The sequence below is a fragment of the Herpailurus yagouaroundi genome, unplaced genomic scaffold (genome assembly GCF_014898765.1).
Source record: "Herpailurus yagouaroundi ecotype Mexico unplaced genomic scaffold, PumYag 194, whole genome shotgun sequence".
In the NCBI taxonomy this organism is placed as follows: domain Eukaryota; kingdom Metazoa; phylum Chordata; class Mammalia; order Carnivora; family Felidae; genus Herpailurus; species Herpailurus yagouaroundi.
The window spans coordinates 3,077,476-3,099,221 of NW_024412425.1; the positions used below are offsets into that span (position 1 = coordinate 3,077,476).

General features: G+C 37.0%; 1 protein-coding gene across 5 annotated transcripts in view; it reads left to right on the top strand.

Moving 5' to 3' along the window:
- Positions 1-7,207, top strand: part of ZNF793 (zinc finger protein 793) — a 29,663-nt gene extending 22,456 nt beyond the window's left edge. For all 5 annotated transcript variants that reach the window (XM_040445761.1, XM_040445764.1, XM_040445763.1 and 2 more), the window contains 2 exons: positions 162-257; positions 2,237-7,207. In XM_040445761.1, coding sequence (XP_040301695.1) covers positions 162-257; positions 2,237-3,189 — 1,049 coding nt within the window. In that variant the 3' untranslated portion in view covers positions 3,190-7,207. The remainder of the gene's footprint in view (positions 1-161; positions 258-2,236) is intronic.
- Positions 7,208-21,746: the final 14,539 nt, after the last annotated feature.

A 21,746-nucleotide genomic window follows, 5' to 3' on the forward strand; every position in this document is an offset into this window, starting at 1 on the left:
TTTCAGTGGTCCTGAGTTACTAATTCCTTTTGGGTTCTGGACAAGGTGTGTGTACAGTCTTCTCCCAAGTCCAATGTCTGTTGTGCAGCCTTTAATGCTGCCTGAGTGGCCCTGAAGACCAAGGAGCTCAGCCCAAGGCCTGGATCATTTCCCTGGAACAGGTTATGAAGGCACTAAACCATATGTGATCCTCAAGCTGGAGCAGGAAGAAGCACCATGGATTTGTGAGGCAGCATGCTCGGGCTGCCACTGTCAGGGTAAGTATGATAAATCCAGCAAGAGGTGCTATGGGAGGCTGGCACCTTTGGGATTTTGTTGAGTCTACCTTTCAAAAGCCTTAGAGCTTTGCAAGCCACTGGAGACATTTCTCTGAGAGCTTTAGCCTTCTTGATGTCCTTCAACCTCCATGCACCCCACCTCCCTTATCCAGGTGTTCCTTTTCCTCTTTAAATCTCACCTCTCCCTGTGCTCTTGCTCCATCCCCCTATCTCCAGAATCCTTCATTTCTCTTAAGGTTACCTTCTCCATCATATTCAGGCTTTCTCACAAATAAGCTGCTGTCATTCCCCTGCTCCTGCTGGTCCCTTTCTATTCCCTTTTCCCACAGTTTCCAGGTAAAATGCCTCAGACCTGCCTGCCATACCCATACTCTCACTTCCCATCCTTTCCGTAATCCTTTAAGTTATCCCTTAGTCCTTTAGTTTCCTTAAGTCACAGAAGAGGAAGTATTGAATTTCAGGTAACCAAAGACAACTGGGTGGTAAAGGAGATGACTGAGCTTGGCCCATCTTAACCACTTCCTTATAACATTCAGAATAACTGCCCCTTTCCTAGCAGCTCTGTAAAATATTGCAACAATACCCATGGTACCCCAAGTGTTGGTAACCTACTCTTAAGGATGCCTCTGAACTACTTCTCCACAAGAGTCATGAACTTAGTAAGAAGAGTCAGTGTTGTCTGTTCCCACATCTTTTTTTTTTTTTTTTAATTTTTTTTTTCAACGTTTATTTATTTTGGGGACAGAGAGAGACAGAGCATGAACGGGGGAGGGGCAGAGAGAGAGGGAGACACAGAATCGGAAACAGGCTCCAGGCTCTGAGCCATCAGCCCAGAGCCCGACGCGGGGCTCGAACTCACGGACCGCGAGATCGTGACCTGGCTGAAGTCGGACGCTCAACCGACTGCGCCACCCAGGCGCCCCTGTTCCCACATCTCTTTATGCCACTCACTCTTGGTTTTGTAGTCACATAATTGAATTAATATTACATTATGAAAATACCATTCAAGTTATTTTCGTGCTTCTCTCCAAAATGTCTCTGAAATTACCACCAGTCACCTTTCATCCACCTTGGTTGTAGTAGTAGCAGTAACAGCATTAGAATTACTGGCCAACACTCAGTGTGTGCTCACTATATGCCAGATCTGTTCTCAGCCTTTTACATATATCATCTCGTTCAACCCTTACAAGACCTGTGAGGTATCCAACCTTTATTACTCCATTTACAAATGAAACGATCACAGGAAAGTTAGGAAACTTATCTAAGAACATATAGCATAGTAAGGGACCAAACAGAGATTTGAATTCATGTGGTCACATTTCAGAACCAATACTCATAACTGTCACAGCAACACACTGGTACCCTTTGGGGTGTATTTTGCTTCATTAAACTGTGCTCATCAGCCTTCCTGAAACATTGTAACCTGGCTATCAGCTGCCTTTCTTTTCCCTCTTTTAAGAGCCACACATTGAATAGCAAGGTGCTATATGACACTTAAACCTGTTTCCTCAGTAACAAGATTGACAGACTACAGCCTATAGTTTGGCCACCTGATTTTGTGAAGAAAGTTTATTGGAACACAGCCATGCCTTAACATTTACATACTATCTGTGTTCCCCAAATACAGTGGGAGGGTTGAATAATTTTGATTGAGACCATATGGCCCACAAAGCCTAAAATATTTACTCTCTGACCCTTTAAGAACATGTTTGCCAACCACTGGTCTATAATATTCCATCTTCTTCAAAATTATAACTTTGTATACTCTGTGACATGTTCCATTTCATTTGTGCCTGTTGTGAATCTTCTCATACAGCACCCTTCTCCGCATTTAGTTATGGTTCATGCTGTGTCTGTTTATATGCTGTGTGTTGTTTAAATGTTTAGGGTATTTTTCAAGTAATTTTATTCCAGATCATAATAATAGAATAAAGAAAGGTTTGCTGTATTTTCTCCAGAAAACATTTGTCAAGTTAATGTCCAGAGGAAAAGACAGCAAGACATGATTTTGAAACAAGGGGCATTCATCAGCAAAAAAACATTGCCCAAGGAAAGAAGCCATGAAGACAATAAGTTTGGGAAAATATCACCTCTGAGCATTAATCTTTTTCCTTCAGTTCAAGACCCCAATAACTGGGACCCCTATGGAAAAAGTGTGAACCATAATTTAGACTTGATTGGTTTTAAGAGAAACTATTCAAAAAAAGATGAGTGCTGTGGATGTGGGAAATTGTTACAGCATACAAACCATGATAGAAAACCTAATGGAGAAAAACTCTGGGAATGCAGTCACTGTGAGAGAGCTTTTAGCCACAATCCAGCACTTATGTATAAACCAACAGTAACCAATTCTCTTGTGTACAAACGTAAGAGGGTTCCACCTACAGAGAAACCCCATGTCTGTAGTGAGTGTGGGAAAGCCTTCTGCTACAAGTCTGAATTCATTAGGCATCAGAGAAGTCACACTGGGGAGAAGCCATATGGATGCACTGACTGTGGGAAAGCCTTTTCACATAAGTCAACCCTTATTAAACACCAGCGAATTCACACTGGGGTAAGACCCTTTGAATGTTTTTTTTGTGGGAAAGCCTTCACTCAGAAGTCACACCGCAGAGAACATCAAAGAACACATACTGGAGAAAGACCCTTTGTGTGCAGTGAATGTGGGAAGTCATTTGGTGAGAAGTCATACCTCAATGTACATCGAAAAATACACACAGGAGAAAGACCATATCGTTGTAGAGAATGTGGAAAATCCTTCAGCCAAAAATCATGCCTCAATAAACATTGGAGAACTCACACAGGAGAAAAACCCTATGGATGCAGTGAATGTGGCAAAGCTTTCTATCAGAAGCCAAACCTCAGTAGACACCAGAAAATTCATGCCAGAAAGAATGCCTATAGGAATTAAAACATGATAATTGTGGGAAGCCTTAAGCAAGGTATCCTATTTCATTGTATGTGGAAGCATTCATTTTCAGGAGAAATCTCATTGATTTAATGAATTTGGACAAAATGTTTTTACCATAAGGGGAGTCATGTTCTAATTGTGATAGAAAACTTTATACAAAGATTGTAGAAAACACTTTATAAAACATAAACATGGTCACTCTGGCTTATGAAAGTTTAAAAATATGTTAATGGAATAACAATACAAAATATATGTGAAAAGAATTGGTATATTATGGCATATTCCACAGTGAGCCACATAATAAGCATTATTTATATTTTGGGAATGTAAATGTGGATTTAATGTGATTTGTGAATATCAAGCACATTTGTCACATAGTATGTAGAATGCCATTCACCAAACTTTTTCACTCTAAATATCACCATTGTCTTTTAATGTCTTAACAATATAAAAAATAAGAACATTTGTTAATGTTGAAAAGGCAAGGCTAAGGAATAGTTTCACAACCTAATATTGGATGAACAAAATACTATAAACTTGATAGCACAGCCATTATTTGACAAATAGTAGTGTGGCCCTGGCATATTGTGCACTACTTCTATTTTATTAGTCTTAGCTTAACATGCCTTTGCAGCAAATTAGGAAAGACAGTGTTTATATGAGTCTTATAATTCAGAAATGTTTCTTGCAGCGACCAAAGATAGAATTTTTCTGTTTTTTTTTTTTCTTTTTGCAAATTAATTCAACAATGTCCACTTTTCTTCCCTATCAATTTCCCTGTGAATATCCTGGGCATGAAAACCCAAATTGTTTCATCATTCCAATCTTGAAAAAAAAATCTACTTCCTTGAGCTGCCACATCTTCCAAATAAAACAAATGCCCACACTGTTCAAGATATGCCTCCTGTAAGAATGCCTGGTCCAGAATGAGAAAGGAAACAATCACATGAGCACCGGATGTTGTACGTAAGTGATGAATCACTAAATTCTACACCTGAAACTAATATTACACTGTATGTTAATTAACTGGAATTTAAATTAAAATCTGGGGAAAAAAAATCACAGATAAAGATATGATTAAAAGAGTGATAAAAGATATTTCATACAAATCTAGATCAACCTGTTTTTAAAAGAGGAATTAAATGCTTTTCTTGCAAAATATAAGTTAGGAAAATTGCAAGAAGTAGAAACTTGATAGAACAATTACCATTGAAGAGTTTGGAAAAGTGATTAAAGATCTAGGATTGAAAAATGCTCCAGGGCCCAGATGATTTCATTGTTTCTTCTTGATACCAGTGTTATTTGAAGTATTTCAGCCCATAGATTATGTTCTCCAGTTTATTTTATGAAGTCAGAATAAGTTTTAACACCAAAACCAAATAAAGGTAATTGGAAAAAAGAAAACTCCAGGCCAGTCTTACTCATGAATTTAGAAACAAAAATTATAATTAAAATAATAACAAGTAGAATTCAGCAATATACCTAAAGAATGACATAATGACCAAGGAAGAATTATTCCAAGAATGCAGAGCCAATGCAGTAATAGGAAATAAATCAATAAAATTAACAGTTTAAAACAGAAGATGCCATCCATCAATGCTGACAAGATATTTAATAGAATTTGCAAACATTTCCAATCTAATAAAATATAAATTAAATTGTAATACTTAGTAACCACTTAGGAGTTACTTTACCAAAATCCTATAGCATATTTTATACTAAAACCATTTTTTGAAAATTAAGAATTTAATAGTATTAGAGATAAGGGTGTTCACTGCTGTCTATTTTTACTAAACATTGTGTTGGAGTTTCCAATGAAGGCAGTAAAAAAATTAAATTAAATAATTGGTATAAACAATTTAAAAAGAGGGAAACTTTTTGATGATATTATATATCAATAAATGAAGAGACTAGTAATTGTTTTGGGTTGAAAGGTAATTTTCTAAAAAGACAGTATAGAAATTAAGTTTTCTCTGTAAACATCTAATAACTTACATGTACTTCTTTTGGAATTACACTAAATGTCAGTGATTTTTTCTTTTAACTTATGTGAAATGATCTTAAAATCCATATGGAAGAACAAATGTCTAACAATCTAGACAAGAAAAGTATGAAAAAGAATTTCATACCAGATGTCAGAATATAACATGAAGTCACTTTAATCAAATTAATAAAGTATTGGCAAAGGATAAATACATCAATGGATCAGAATAGAAAATCTTGAAATAGACCTAAGTGTATATGAGCTTTCTCATATATGGCAAAGGTGGAATTTCAGGCTATAGGGGAAAGGAATAGTTTATTTAAAAAGAATTCTGGTACAATTGGCTTTTACTCAGGAAGAAAGTGAAATTTGACTAATACCCCAAAGCATATGAAAAAAAATCCAGGTGAATTTAAGATTTAAATTGTTTAATAATAAAATTCTTGAAGGAAAAATGAAAGGAGACTACAGGTACAATCTAGGAGTTGGGAAGATTAACTTTACCAACAAAAGATACTTGAAGGCTATTAAAAAATATTTGACTACATAAAAGTATAATCTTTTGTATGGCAAAAGGTGCCATCAACAAAGTCAGTACACGATATTTTTGAGGGAAATATTTGCAAAGCCAATCAGAGAAGAGGTGCTTTTCAAATTGACAGGAAAAAGATAACTCAGTGGCAAAACATGGGAAAGTATTGTGAATAGACAGTTGTAAAAACAGCAAACCCAACTGGCTGGCTATCAAAAAATGTTTAGCTTCAGTGGTTGTTGGGGAATACAGATTAAACTCATAATGAGATGGGGTGTCATAATGAGTGGGGTTGAGCATCCAGCTTCGGCTAAGGTCATGATCTTGAGGTTCATGAGTTTGAGCCCTGCGTTGGGCTCTCTGTTGACAGCTCGGAACCTGGAGACTGCTTTGGATTCTGGGTCTCCCTCTCTCTCTGCCCCTTCCCCACTAGCACTCTCTCTCTTTCAAAAATAAATAAACATTAAAAAAGATTTAAAGTCCTAATGAGATAACTGTGTGCAATCAAACTGACAAAAAATAGCAGGACTGCTTTTTTGCTGTCCCAACAAAGGTTCTTATACACCACTGGTGGAAACATAATCATTACAGCTCTTTCAAAAAATCAATGTGGTAACATCTATTATAATTTAAAGTACTTATGCCACTTTGAGGAATCTCTTAGAAGTAAAACCCCAATACATGAAGACAGATGAATATGGATATTTATTATAAAATTATTCCTAGTGGCAAGAAGACACTAGAATCCAAATAAATGCCCATCAATAGGGAAATTGGAAAAGGGAAGGAATTATATCCATTCCATAACATGTTTATATAGCCACTAAGGTGAACAAATTAAACCATGCTAGTGGACTTGAATTCCATAATGTTTTCTTGAGTGAAAAAAGCAAGGGAGTAAAAAAAGCATATTTTAAGTGTGTAAAATATGATCCTGTTTTTGTAAGTCAGTGACAAAATGCCTCTAGGTGTTTATGAGTGATAAATATGTATCCATATATGTTTGTGTATGATTTTCTATGCATGGAGAAAAGTATTGAAGAGTATATATTGGGTTGGGGGGAGGTGGGGGATATAGGTTGGTTTGAGGGAGTCAGAGAGGGAAAATGAAAGCCAAAAAGAAAAAAAAAATACATAAATGAACCAGGTATGATATCTCAAATGTGTGATTAAAGTTATTTGAGTGGGGAGCTAGAATTCTGCTAATTTGTTGATATGTTTGTGCTATATTGTTAAGTGAAAAGGGCAAATTGCAGAATAATGTATACAAATCTATTTTTTTTATTAAAAACCCTGTATGTGTATATATGCATGTATGTTTATATGAACAAAGTATGGATGGATATACAGCAGGGTGTTAACATTGGTTATCTTGGTAGGGAAGGGAAAAATGGCAGTTGTTTAATTTATATGTCTTTGTATTGTTTTACTTGTTTTAACATATATATCTTTTGTAATTTGAAAAACAAAATAAAGGGGGAAAATGTTTCAAAGTGCATAAAGCATTGCAAGTGTTTCTGTTTTCTGACAAGATGGCACCTTGGTCTGGTTTACTGCCTTTCCTCCAGCACTGTCCTTCAGATATCACCAAAGTAAAAGTAAATGTCTAGATTGTTACTTGTGCTTCTGAAAAGCAAAAGGAAATATTTTGAGAAACTCCCAAGCAGAGAGAGGTTTTTTGTTTTTATTTTGAAATAAATTTTGATTTATAAAAAAAAAGTTGCAAAGCAGTTCTTATGTAGTCTTCATCCAGTGTCTCCTAATGTTAACATCTTATATAACCTTAGTACAATTATCAAAACCAGGAAATTAACATGATACAAACTAGTAAGTATAGTCCTTCCCACTGATGTCTATCTAGTCCAAGGTCAAGTCAAGACCCCACAGTGCATTTACTTGTTATTTATCTTCAGTCTCCTCCAATTTGTGACAGTTCCTCAGTGTTTGGTCTTTCATGACTTAGATGCTTTTTTTTTTAAGGAATACTCACCAGTTATTTTGTAGAATATTCCTCAGTTTGTGTTTGATTCAGTATTTTCTCTGATTTCACTGAGGTTATGCATCAATACTACAAAAGTGATGTATCCTCAGAGCATAATATCAGAGGATACATGATGTTGATGAAATCTAACAGTCACCATTGATCACATGGTTAGGATGCTTACTGTTAGATTTCTACATTATGAAGGTACTAACTTCCCTTGTAGTTAATAAATATCTTGGGCAAGATAATTTTGCAGAATTTTTTAAAAATACATCTCAGCAGGGCTTGGCCCCAGAGATTCTGTTTAATTAGCTCCAAGGATTCAAGCATCCCTAGTAATTCTAATGGGCAGACAAGAGTGGACTTTGGATATGGACAACACACCTAATCATTAGCCCTGAAACAAAGCATCATCCTTACAGAACAAATAGTAATGAGAAACTGAATTATGACATTTATAAACACTGGTCTTTAGCTTTGGTAACCTAGGTGTGTTAGTTATCTAGTACTACCTAAAAATAAGCACAAACTTAGAAGCTTAAAGCAACACACATCATCTTGCAGTTTCTCTGAGTCAGAAGTCCAGGTATAGCTTAGCTAGGTCCTCTGATTCAGGGTCTTACAAGGCTATAGTTCAGTATTTCCCAGAACAGTGGTCTCATCTGATCCTCAACTAGGGAAGGACCTGCTTGCAAGATCACATGGTTGTTGGCAGAATTCAGTTCTTTGTGAGCTATTAGACTAAGGGCCTCAGTTCCTTGCTGGCTGTGGGCCAGAGGCTACCCTTAGTTCCTTGCCATATGGGCCTCTCTGAAGTCCAGCTTTCTAGAGAGAATAGAGGTGCTAGAAATGGAGTTGTTAATTGATCGTGTCTATGTGAGGAAGCATCCATAAAAATCCCAATAGAATGGGGTCTGGGGAATTTCCAAGTTGATGAGCACAGCCATTTACCAGGAGGGTGGCACACCCCAACTCCACATAACAGAAGTTCCTGCACTCAGAACCGTCCCAGACCTAGCCCTATGTATCTTTCTATCTGGATGTTCATTTTTATACTTTATCATATCTTTTTATAATAAGCTGGCAAACAGCAAGTAAACTGTTTTCCTGGGTTCTGTAAGCTGCTCTAGCAAATTAATCAAACCTTAGGAGGGGGTCTTGGGACCTCCACATTATAGCTGATGTGTCAGGAGCACATGTAACAACCTAGACTTGTGATTGGCATCTGAAATATCTGTGGGGGTGGGAATGGTAACAGGGCAGTCGTGTGGGACTAAGCCTTAATTTATGAGTTCTGGTGCTATCTCCAGGTAGATAGGGTCAGAACTGAGTTAAATTGTAGGACTCCAGCTGCTGTCACAGAATTCCTTGAGTGTCAGAAGTGTTGTGAGTGTGGTAGTAGTGTGAGACTAAAGGAGAAACATGAGAAAAGATATTTTTCCCACACTCCTTGTAAACAGCAAAGAACCTGTTGCATTCCCAAAAAGAAAAAGGAATTTTAGTGTACATGAGAGGTGTTGGAAAATCATTTCCCTTACACTCTCACCTTCTGGTTGATTCCACTTTAAAAGCTTATGAAGGGCACCTGGATGGTCCAGTCAGTTGAGTCTGACTCTTGATTTCAGCTCAGGATGATCTCAGAGTTCAGGAGTTTGAGCCCTACATGGGGCTCCACTCTGTCAGCTTGGGATTCTCTCCCCCTCTCTCTCTGCACCTCCCTCTCCTGTGTGCGCACTTTCTAAATAAATAAATAAATAAATAAATAGAACTTAAAAAAATTTTAAACTAAAGACGTAGTTTGAAACTAATTAAAATCAAGACAGTGGAGTTGGGGGGTGGAGAAATTGGCCTGATAATATGGAATACAGATTCCAGTTAAAATATTAATATGATCCAATATAAATTAAAACAAGGGCTTTGAGGATTAAAATTTATTATATAAGTCTAATGTATAGAGGGTGATTATCCCTAACACTTCTACATTTGATAGCCTAATTTTGCCTGCCTTAAACTTGGAAGATAAATAAACAAACAAACAAACAAATATAAGTGCATAAATGAATGCATGGTGCCACATGGTGAATTACTACAACCTTAATGCTATGGTCCCATCTATTAGAGGTCCCATACCCAATACCCAATATTATTAAAATTACTAATTCTATTCAATTTTCAACAACTGGTAAATATTTTGCTCTTATAGATTTGGCTAATACGTTCTGTTTAATGCCTATTTCAATAACCTCTCAGCTGTAGTTTGTCCTTGCCTCCAAAGGGACATAATAAAATTTTTCCAGGCTACCCATGGAGTTCCTCAATAACTTTGTTGTTACAAATTGCAGACAAAATCTCAGCTGTATCTGCCTTTCTCTAGGAGCACGAGTATGGCACTACATTAATCACATACTCCTGCAAGGGGATTCATTTCACGCACTCATTACAGACATACAAGTCCAACATGTTTTAGTCTTTTTTTGGGTTCTTGTGGCAACATAGTCCTCATTTCTAAATTTTACTTTATCTAATTGATGTTTCCATGGATATATCAGCCCTCCTTAATGGAACCCACCCCAACAAAAGGGTTAAAATCTGTCCAAGTTAAAATCAACAGTTACTCTCATTAGTGTCCTCAGAAATTCCTTCACCATAGAGGCTTTAGTAGCCTGTCATGCCTCCTAGAGTCTGTGGACCACTTGATGGCCATAAGTTATCCAAGAACTGATGAAAGATTGGTTATCTTGGCCTCATGTACACACCATTAAGACAACTGATGGCTGGCCACATATTAGGATCTCCTAGAAAGAGAGGCTCTCACAGACCCTGAGGCTGTGACCCTCTATACCCAGCTTCTCATTATGCTCTGGGTCATGGAAACAGTGCCTGACAGGCTTGGCAAAGCTACTGAGATCTCCTTAAGACAGGGTGGAGCCAAATCTGCAAGAGCTGGTCTCCCCTGTCCTTAGTCCCTTGCCAGATGCCATAGTGCTGGAGGAGGTCTCCCTTCACCCTCCCCCTTTGCTATCTGGGAGCCCCTTGGGATCAACTGAATGTACAGTGAAGAGTGTTTGTAGACTACATACAAAGAGCACTGCTAACCATCTTATGTGATGGAGCTCAGTGTAATATTTCTGTTTCCCTTCCCTTAGCCAGGATTTCCCTCATATGATAGGACACATGGGACAATAACTTGGGCAAACTTCAGGCAGTCACCTTAGCACTGGATGTCCCAGCCAACAAATGGCTCCGTCTTCATATTCATTACAGACTGTTGGCCCATTGATTAAAAATTGTTCCCTTCAGGGTAAAAAAGTCTGTTGCTTCACAGATACCTCAGATACAAATCAATATTACACACGGCTCTACATATACTAAGACCACAATACAAGGCCTTGCCAGGACACACCTTATTTCTTTCAGAGTTATAGACATTACTGATAGTAACCAAGGCACATAATTTACTTCTCAGAATACACACGCTGCACTCTTGAAAGAGGCATTCAATAGAACTTTCATGTCCTTAATACGTCCCAGATAGCCAGGTTAACTGAAACATAATGGTGTCCTCAACTCCTTTTCCATACCAGTCTGACAAATAGACTCCTAAATGAGCCTCTCTTGCCCTGGGCCTTAATCTCTTAATTCAATGCTCCTTGGCCAATTCATACCTTATACCAACTCTAAAAAACCTTCTCATCACTGTTTCTTATATTTAAAAGGGAAATGTGTCTCATCTCCATGTATATAAAGACTCATTATATATGAAGTCCTTTAATATCTCATCTTTTTTGAATAGGTTTTTTTTTAGTTTATTAATTTATTTTGAGAGAGAGAGAGAGTGGGAGGGAGGGGCAGAGAGAGAGGGACTGAGAGAGAATCCCAAGAAGGCTCTGCACTGTCTCTGCACTGACATGGGGCTCGAACATGAACCACAAGATCATGACCTGAGCTGAAATCAAGAGTCAGACACTTAACCAACTGATTCACCCAGGCACTTCGTCTCTCCTTATCTTTATAATTTTTTTTATCTTGTCATAAGTACTGGAGGCCAATCTCAAGAAACAAGAAAAATCCCAAATACAAAATCTAATAGCACACCTAAAGGAACTAGAAGCAGAACAACAAAGACACCCCAAACCCAGCAGAAGAAGAGAAATAATAAAGACCAGAGCAGAAATAAATAATATAGAATCTAAAAAAACAGTAGAGCAGATCAATGAAACCAAGAGTTGGTTTTTTGAAAATAAACAAAATTGATAAATCTCTAGCCAGGCTTCTCAAAAAGAAAAGAGAAAGGACCCAAATAGATAAAATCACAAATGAAAATGGAATTATTACAGCCAATCCCTCAGAAATACAAGCAATTATCAGGGAATACTATGAAAAATTATATGCCAACAAATTGGACAACCTGGAAGAAATGGACAAATTCCTAAATACCCACACATTTCCAAAACCCACATGGGAAGAAACAGAAAATTTGAACAGACCCATAACTAGTGAAGAAATTGAATCAGTTATCAAAAATCTCTGAACAAATAAGAGTCCAGGACCAGATGGCTTCCCTGGGGAATTCTACCAGACATTTAAAGCAGAGATAATACCTATCCTTCTCAAGCTGTTCCAAAAAATAGAAAGGGAAGGAAAACTTCCAGACTCATTCTATGAAGCCAGTATTACTTTGATTCCCAAACCAGACAGAGACCCAGCAAAAAAAGAGAACTATAGGCCAATATCCCTGATGAACATGGATGCAAAAATTTTCCACAAGATACTAGCAAATCAAATTCAACAGCAGATAAAAAGAATTATTCACCATGATCAAGTGGGATTCATTCCTGGGCTGCAGGGCTGGTTCAATATTTGCAAGTCAATCAATGTGATACATCACATTAATAAAAGAAAAGATAAGAACCATACGATGCTGTCAATAGATGCAGAAAAAGCATCTGACAAAATACAACATCCTTTCTTAATAAAAACCCTCGAGAAAGTCGGGATAGAAGGAACATACTTAAACATCATAAAAGCCATTTATGAAAAGCCCACAGCTAATATCATCCTCAATGGGGAAAACTGAGAGCTTTCCCCCTGAGATCAGGAACACGACAGGGATGTCCACTCTCACCGCTGTTGTTTAACATAGTGTTGAAAGTTCTAGCATCAGCAACCAGACAACAAAAGGTAATCAAAATCATCAAAATTGGCAAAGATGAAGTCAAGCTTTCACTTTTTGCAGATGACATGATACTCTACATGGAAAACCCGACAGACTTCACTAAAAGTCTGCTAGAATTGATACATGAATTCAGCAAAGTCACAGGATACAAAATTAATGTACAGAAATCAGTTGCATTTTTATAACCAATAATGAAGCAACAGAAAGACGAATAAAGAAACTGATCCCATTCACAATTGCACCAAGAATCATAAAATACCTAGGAATAAACCTAACCAAAGATGTAAAAGATCTGTATGCTTAAAACTGTAGAAAGCTTATGAAGGAAATTGAAGAAGATACAAAGAAGTGGAAAAACATTCCATGCTCATGGATTGGAAGAATAAATATTGTTAAAATGTCAATATTGCCCAAAGCAATCTACACATTCAATGCAATCCCAATCAAAATTGCACCAGTATTCTTCTCGAACCTAGAACAAGTAATCCTAAAATTTGTATGGAACCACAAAAGACCCCAAATAGCTAAAGTAATATTGAAGAAGAAAACCAAAGTGGGAGGCATCACAATCCCAGACTTTAGCCTCTACTACAAAAGCTGTAATCATCAAGACAGCATGGTATTGGCACAAAAACAGACACATAGACCAATGGAATAGAATAGAAACTCCAGAATTGGACCCACAAATGTATGGCCAACTAATCTTTGACAAAGCAGGAAAGAATATCCAGTGGAAAAAAGACAGTCTCTTTAACAAATGGTGCTGGGAGAACTGGACAGTAACATGCAGAAGAATGAAACTAGACCACTTTCTCACACCATTCACAAAAATAAACTCAAAATGGATGAAGGACCTGAATGTGAAACAGGAAACCATCAAAACCCTAGAGGAGAAAGCAGGAAAAAAACCTCTCTGACCTCAGCTGTAGCAATTTCTTACTCGACACATCTCCAAAGGCAAGGGAATTAAAAGCAAAAATGAACTACTGGAACCTCATCAAGATAAAAAGCTTCTGCACTGCAAAGAAAACAATCAAAACTAAAAGGCAACCGACGGAATAGGAAAAGATATTTGCAAATGACATATCAGATAAAGGGCTAGTATCCAAAATCTATAAAGAACTCACCAAACTCCACACCCAAAAAACAAATAATCCAGTGAAGAAATGGGCAGAAGACATGAATAGACACTTTTCTAAAGAAGACATCCAGGTGTCCAACAGGCACATGAAAAGATGCTCAACGTCACTCCTCATCAGGGAAATACAAATCAAAACCACACTGAGATACCACCTCATGATGGTCAGAGTGGCTAAAATGAACAAATCAGGAGACTATAGATGCAGGAGAGGATGTGAAGAAACAGGAACCCTCTTGCACTGTTGGTGGGAATGTAAACTGGTGCAGCCGTTCTGGAAAACAGTTCCTCTGGAAAACAGTTCCTCTGGAGGTTCCTCAAAAAATTAAAAATACATCTACTCTATGACCCAGAAATAGCACTGCTAGGTAGGAATTTATCCAAGGGATACAGGAGTGCTAATGCATAGGGGCACTTGTACCCCAATGTTTATAGCAGCACTTTCAACAATAGCCAAATTATGGAAAGAGCCTAAATGTCCATCAACTGATGAATGGATAAAGAAGATGTGGTTTATATATACATTGGAATACTATTTGGCAATGAGAAGGAATGAAATCTGGCCATTTGTAGCAACATGGATGGAACTGAAATAAGTCAGGCAGAGAAAGACAGATACCATATGCTTTCACTCATATGTGGGTCCTGAGAAACTTAACAGAAGACCATGGGGGAAAGGAATGGGGGAAAAAAGTTACACAGAGGGAAGGAGGCAAACCATAAGAGACTCTTAAATACTGAGAACAAACTGAGGGCTGGGATGAGCACTGGGTGTTGTATGGAAACCAATTTGACAATAAATTTTATATATATATATACACACACACATATACATATATAATATATTTTATATTTATATATATATATATATATATATATATATATACACACACACACACACACACACACACACATACATATAAAATAAGTGCTGGAGGCCAGATTGAGGGCACAAACCCTCCGGAGATCAATTAACCATAGATTGTTTCATGGGCCAAGTAGCTGCTAATCTGATGTGGGACCCATTTGAGCTAAATTCTCACCATAAAACAAAAACCTGTCAAGTGCAGCTGCACAACATTCTGTTGTCTTATTACTATTGGTCTGGGTGCTTTCACTGGTTTATAGTTCAGAGGCCCAAACCCTCCAAAAAAGCCACACTTTCAATAAAACAAATGCTAAGACTCATATCAATTCAAGTGGGTACCCACTTAGGTCACCTCAGTCCCACATCCCAGGTGACAACACTTTGGTCCAGGAGCTTTCTCATAAAGATGACATTACCTTAAATGACATCACCCCAATCCAAGACCAAGATGATTTTACCCCTGCACTGCAAACAGCTTTGCCCAGGACATGAAAACCTTCATTCCAGTGACACCTGTGGACTGCCTCTCCTAAGGCAATGTCCTAAGTACATTTATTGCTTTTCTTCCTTAATATTAGGAATCCAATTATCTGTCCTGAGCTCACTCTATGTTTAACTCATTATCCTAATACACTCTTTGCTCCCTGCCAAAACTTATACCCCTAGAGTCCCATTTGTAAAGGGAAATCTGGTAGAGGTCACTACTTGTGTCATTCTAAAAATTAATGGAAATTATTGCTTTCCCCAGGAGGCACTCACCTCATAGTAGTCAACTCCCTGATCCCCATGGGAGAGAACAATTCACTCCCCAGTGCCTTCTCCTGCTATCCCACTTTAAGCTTTCCACCCTGACCTTCTGCCCTGCATTTCCAACCATAACTACTTGGTTACATACAAATACAAATCACTACATATACTTCACTAAATTATCAGTTCATATCCTCCAACAATATAACTGCTGGGCCTGAAACCTTGAACCAAGAAATAAACTGAGATATCACTATCAAAAATATATGTACATATATATTTGACTAGGTATATATATTTTCTATTTCTATAATTTTGAATAGCTTGGATAGTTGATGGGGTGAAATATAATATTTTTTCTTTTGCAACTGGCTTATTTCACTTAGCATAATGTCCTTCAGGGTCATCTATGTTGTAGCATCTGTCAGGATTTCCCTCTTTCTTAAGGTTGCATAATATTCTATTGTATGTGTATGCCACATTTTCCTTATCTATTCATCGATCAGTGGATACCTGAACTCTTTTAATTCATCGAGCATCCTTATGATGGTAATTTTGAATTCTTTGGCAGTTCGTATCTCTATTTAGATTGGGCTTTTTAAAGACTTAATTGGTTCCTTTAAATCTATCATGGTATGTTTTGTTATTTTTGTTGTCGGGATTCAGCATCTGAAGAATCAGTCAACTGTCTCAGATTTTCTGGTCTCCTTTCCTACAGGCAAGACATTTTCCACATGGCCTGGCTAAAGATTCTGGAGACCTCTCAAGCCTTTTCTGAGCATGTATCCTTCCAGGGCTGGTGTGTACAATCTATTTGAATAGGTTTACTGGTTTCTACTAGGAACTTTCCCTTGTGTCTGTCCACGATATTGCAGCCTATCTGGGGCGGTTAGTAAATCATGGTCTGGTGCTCCTCCTACTATTTATTAGTGGTACTGTAGACTGGCACACATTGATGTCTTTATTCTCAGAAATACCCTCAACCTGTTGCTACATCCCTGTCAGTACTTGGACACAAGCAAGACAGACAGTCCCTTGGGTAGCCCCTCCCCCCTCCAAAGTCGCTTAGAGAAACATTCTTCTCCTTTCTATCCCCAGAGAGAAGATGGGAGTTAGGGTTTTCCAATCAAATATACCTCTCTCTGTTGAGAGAGAATGCAGAGTATCCCAAACTTCCTACCAGGCTTCTATGCCATTTGTTTTGTGATTGCCTGGAGTGAAAGAACCTCTTGACTGGCTTCTGGATTTCTCACAGTTATTTTGTTGATTTGATTTGGTTCTCCATAAGGGAAGGAGGATCTAGGGTGTCCTATTCCACCATCTTGCGAATGTTATCTCAGGTGCAAGTTTTTAAAATTTTTTTTTTAATGTTTATTTTTGAGACAGAGCACGAGTGGGGGAGGGGCAGAGAAAGAGAGGGAGACACAGAATCTGAAACAGGTTCCAGGCTCTGAGCTGTCAGCACAGAACCCAACGTGGGGCTTGAACCCAAGAACCATGAGATCATGACCTGAGCCGAAGTCAGACGCTTAACCGACTGAGCCACCCAGGCGCCCCTCGGGTGCAAGTTTTTGTGTGAATGCAAGTTTCAATTAACTTGTAAGCACCAAGGGGCATGATTTCTGGATTGTGTGCTAAAAGTATGTTTAGTTTACAAGAAAGTGCCAAACTGTCTTCCAAAGTGGCTGTAAGCATTCTGCATTCCCATTAGCAATGAATGAGACTTCTTGTTATCCTACATCCTAGCCAGCATTTGGTGTTACCAGTGTTTTGGATTTTAGCCATTCTCACGAGTGTGTAGTGGTATCTCGTTCTAATTTACAACTCTTTGGAGACGATATTGAGCATCTTTTTGTATGTTTTTCATCTGTACATTTTCTTTGGTGATGTCTGGAATTTTGTCCATTTTTAAAAATTGGGTTTTCTTATTGTTGAATTTTAAGAATTGTTTGTATATTTTGGATACTAATCCATTATCAGATAGGTCTTTCACAAATATTTTCTTCTAGTGTATGGCTTGTCTTCTCATTCTCTTAAGTGTCTTTTGCAGAGTGGAAGTTTTAAAAATTTTAATGAAGTACAGCTTACCAATCCTTTCTTTCATGGATCATGCTTTTGGTGTTGTATTAAAAAGTCATCACCAAACCTAAAGTCATCTGTATTTTCTCTTGTGTTATCTTCTATGAGTTTTATAGTTTTGCATTTTACAGTTAGGACTATGATCCATTTTGAATTAATTTTTTGTGAAGGCTGTAAGGTGGGTCTAGCTTTTGTTTTTTTTTTTTTTTTTTTTTTTTGGACTGCAGATGTCCAGCTGGTACAGTATCATTTGTTGAAAAAACTATTCCCCATTGTATTGCCTTTGCTACTTGATCAAAGATTAGTATATTTGAATGGGTCTATTTCTGGGCTCTCTAATCCATTCCATTGATCTATTTGTCTATTCTTTCATAAATACACTATTTTTGTTTCTGTAGTTTTATTGTAAGTCTTGAAGTTCGGTATTGTCAATCCTACACTTCTATTCTCCTTCAATACTGTGTTGGCTATTCTGGATATTTTGCCTCTTCACATAAATTTATAATTTTGGTCTTTGGTGAAACTATGCCACTGGACTGTGAACATCACCAGTTTTCAGACCCTCTTCCCCAATGTAGGTGGGACAGGATGGTTAGAGTGGGCTGGAGTTGGTCATTTCTCTTCAACATGGTTAGATGCTAATAAAACCCCATGAGGTTATTGGGGGCATGCCTTGTTATGAATGCTCTAGGTGTATTTCAAAATAGTGACTTTCCCTTCCTCCTGCCAAAAGCACAATGGGGATTTTGCCAATCTTCACTATAAGAACTTGGTTGGCCTCCTGGTGTTAAAACTCATAGGTTAAAACTCATAGGCTACCCTATGACTGGGACCCCTTGGAATCTTTAATTCTCAGGTATGTTCACACTGAGCCTCTTGCAATTTGTCCATTATAGTTTATGTTTTTCTACTGTATTTTTTCAGTTTCTGCTAATGTGTTTCTGCTCTGGTAATTTTTTTGCAGTGATGTTTTGATTTCCTTTTCATTTAATGTATTTTATAGGTATTGTCTTTGTAGATACCATGGGGATTACACATAATATCCTAAAGTTATAACAACCTATTTTAAATTGATACCAACTTCAATTGCAGACAAAAAACTCTATCCTTTTACAGGTGGTAGCTTTATTACTGATAACACAAATTACACCTTTATATATCATGTAGCCATTAACACAGATTTATATTTCATGCATTTTTCCTTTAAACTTTGTTTAAAAACGAGTTGCAAACAAAAGTTACAATACTGTTTTTATATTTATCCATGTATTTACATTTATCGGGTATCTTAGTATTTTTTTTTTAATTTTTTTTCAACGTTTTTATTTATTTATGGGACAGAGACAGAGCATGAACGGGGGAGGGGCAGAGAGAGAGGGAGACACAGAATCGGAAACAGGCTCCAGGCTCCAAGCCATCAGCCCAGAGCCTGACGCGGGGCTCGAACTCACGGACCGTGAGATCGTGACCTGGCTGAAGTCGGACACTTAACCGACTGCGCCACCCAGGCGCCCCTATCTTAGTATTTTTAATGGCTTCCAGGTGCTATCTTGTAGTGCCTGATATTCGGGAGATGGAAAATACTCCATCCCCAAATTCCTAGCTTATCTGTAATAAATTCCCTTTCACCTTTCATGATTTTTGCCAAAAACAGAAACCCAAAACATTTTCCAAGTGTATACACTTCCCAAAGATGCTAATAACAGCAATTAGGAGCAAATAGGATTTCATGTTCAAATTAGTTTGGATCATGCTCATATAAGCCAGTTAAATGAGAGTTTTGTCTTTTTTTCCCCTAAGTGTATTGTTTTGATATGCTGCTGTGCATTATGAGATGTAGGATTATAAGGCTATAATAATTAAAATGCAGACATGGTATTTTAACTCATAAAGTCACTCATTATATCCACATTTTATTATAGCATATAACATTGTTTTAATAAAAATATTTTATAAAAGATGATGCTGGGACTTGGTCAAATTCTCAACTGTTATGTTTTCTTAATGTTTATTTATTTTTGAGAGAGAGAGAAAGAGCACAAGCATGAGGGGGGAGAGACAAAGAGAGGGGGACAGAGGATCCAAGGTGGGTTCTGCACTGACAGCAGTGAGACCTATGTGGGGCTTGAACTCATAAACTGTGAGATCATGACCTGAGCTGAAGTCAGACGCTTAACTGACTGAGTCACACCCAGGCACTCCTGTTACGGAGTTTAGATATACAAAATCCAGAATTTCCACAGAATTATCTTTTGTTGCATTTCAAGAATCCCTCCCTACCCAAAACCTACTTGTTTTCTGGGTTTGGATAACATAGAATACTATGCTAACCAAATCAATGCTTTTTTTAGGAAATGACTAGAGCAAGAGTTGACAAACTTTTTCTGTAATGGGCCAGATAGTAAATATTATAGGCTTTGCAAACCACTTGGTCTTATCAGAGGTACTCAATTGTTTTGTAGTGTGAAAGCAGCCAGACAATATGTGAACGTACGTAGTTCTGTTTTAATGACTTTATTTATGAACACTGAAATTCAATTTCATATAATTTCATGTTATGTTTTTTTTTTTTTTATTTTAACCACTTTAAAATGTAAAACCCATTCTTAGCTTACAGGCCATACAAAAACAGTCAGTGGTCTAGATTAATTTGCTATCCCGATTTACAGTGTGATAGTTAAGGTTTTATCTAAGGTTTGAGTTCAGGTAATGGGTTCAGATTGTGGTGAATATTTGTATTAATAGACTGCTAGAATAAATTTGTACACTCTTAGTACTATATGACACTAAATTATATTTTTGTGATCTAATTATTTTGACATCAGGAATATGGAAGATTCACAGCAACAAATGGCAAGCTTCTTACTTCATTTGATTTAGAAATTCCTTGAATATTTGATAGATTTTGCCAATAAAATTATCTGGCCTGGTGATCTCTTTAAGCGGAGCTATTTGCCTACATTAAAACATTTTTCCCCCTGCATTTATCATTTTAGTCTATTAAGGGTTTACATCTCTTCTTAATTCTGACAAATTACATTTTCCTACAAATACCACATACTTTGTCCAGATTTCCAGACATTAGTAAATGTGATAATCTCCTAATCATATCCATATTTAATGTATTCATCTGTCCTTCTTTTCCCCATCAGAATTACCAATGTTTTTGTCTATATGTATTTTTTCTATCAAAGAAATAATTTTATTTTCCTTGAATTATTTTTATTTTTACTAGTATCTTTTCTATATTTGAATGTAGCTTGCTGTTATTCTTGCTTTTAGTCTTGTACATTTAGTTCATTTATTAATAATCTCTTGCTATTTAAACATCAGCATGCCTAAAACCAGAAAACAGACTCTTAACTATAGAGACCAAACTAAGGGTTACTGGAGGGAAGGTGGGCAGAAAGATGGATTAAATAAATGGATGATAGGTATTAAGGAGGGCACTTGTGATGAGTACTGGGTGTTAGGAGTAATGAATTACTAAATTTTACACCTGAAACTAATATTACACTGTATGTTAACTGGAATTTAAATAAAAACTTGAAAAAAAAATCAGCATGCCTATGGGCTATACATTATTTGAATATAGATTTAGCTGCTTTCAGGTTTTTCTATGTAATGTGTTCATTCTCATTCATTTAAATATATTCAGGGATTGATTTACTTCTGATTCATGTTACTTGGAAGGGTATTATCAATATTCAGATATGGTTGGCTATCATATTTTAGTTTTTCCCATTTTGAAAAAAGAATGTGACCTACATATGTTCTACTTTGGAGGGAAAGTGAGTAAATATTTCATGTTTTCTCTGCTTTTTTGATAAATGAATTGTTATTCTCAATATGTAAATAGTTTTTGATGGGCATAAAATTATTGTGCAGCATGAAATATAGGTGTGAATGTAGTCTTAATCATTCTTTTTCTTTCTTGACTTTTATACCCTAGGGTTTTTTTTTTTCCTTTTTTAATAGTTGTTTGTTTGTTTGTTTGTTTTGAGAGAGAGTCTGCAGGGGAGGGGCAGAGAGGAAGAGAATCCCAAGCA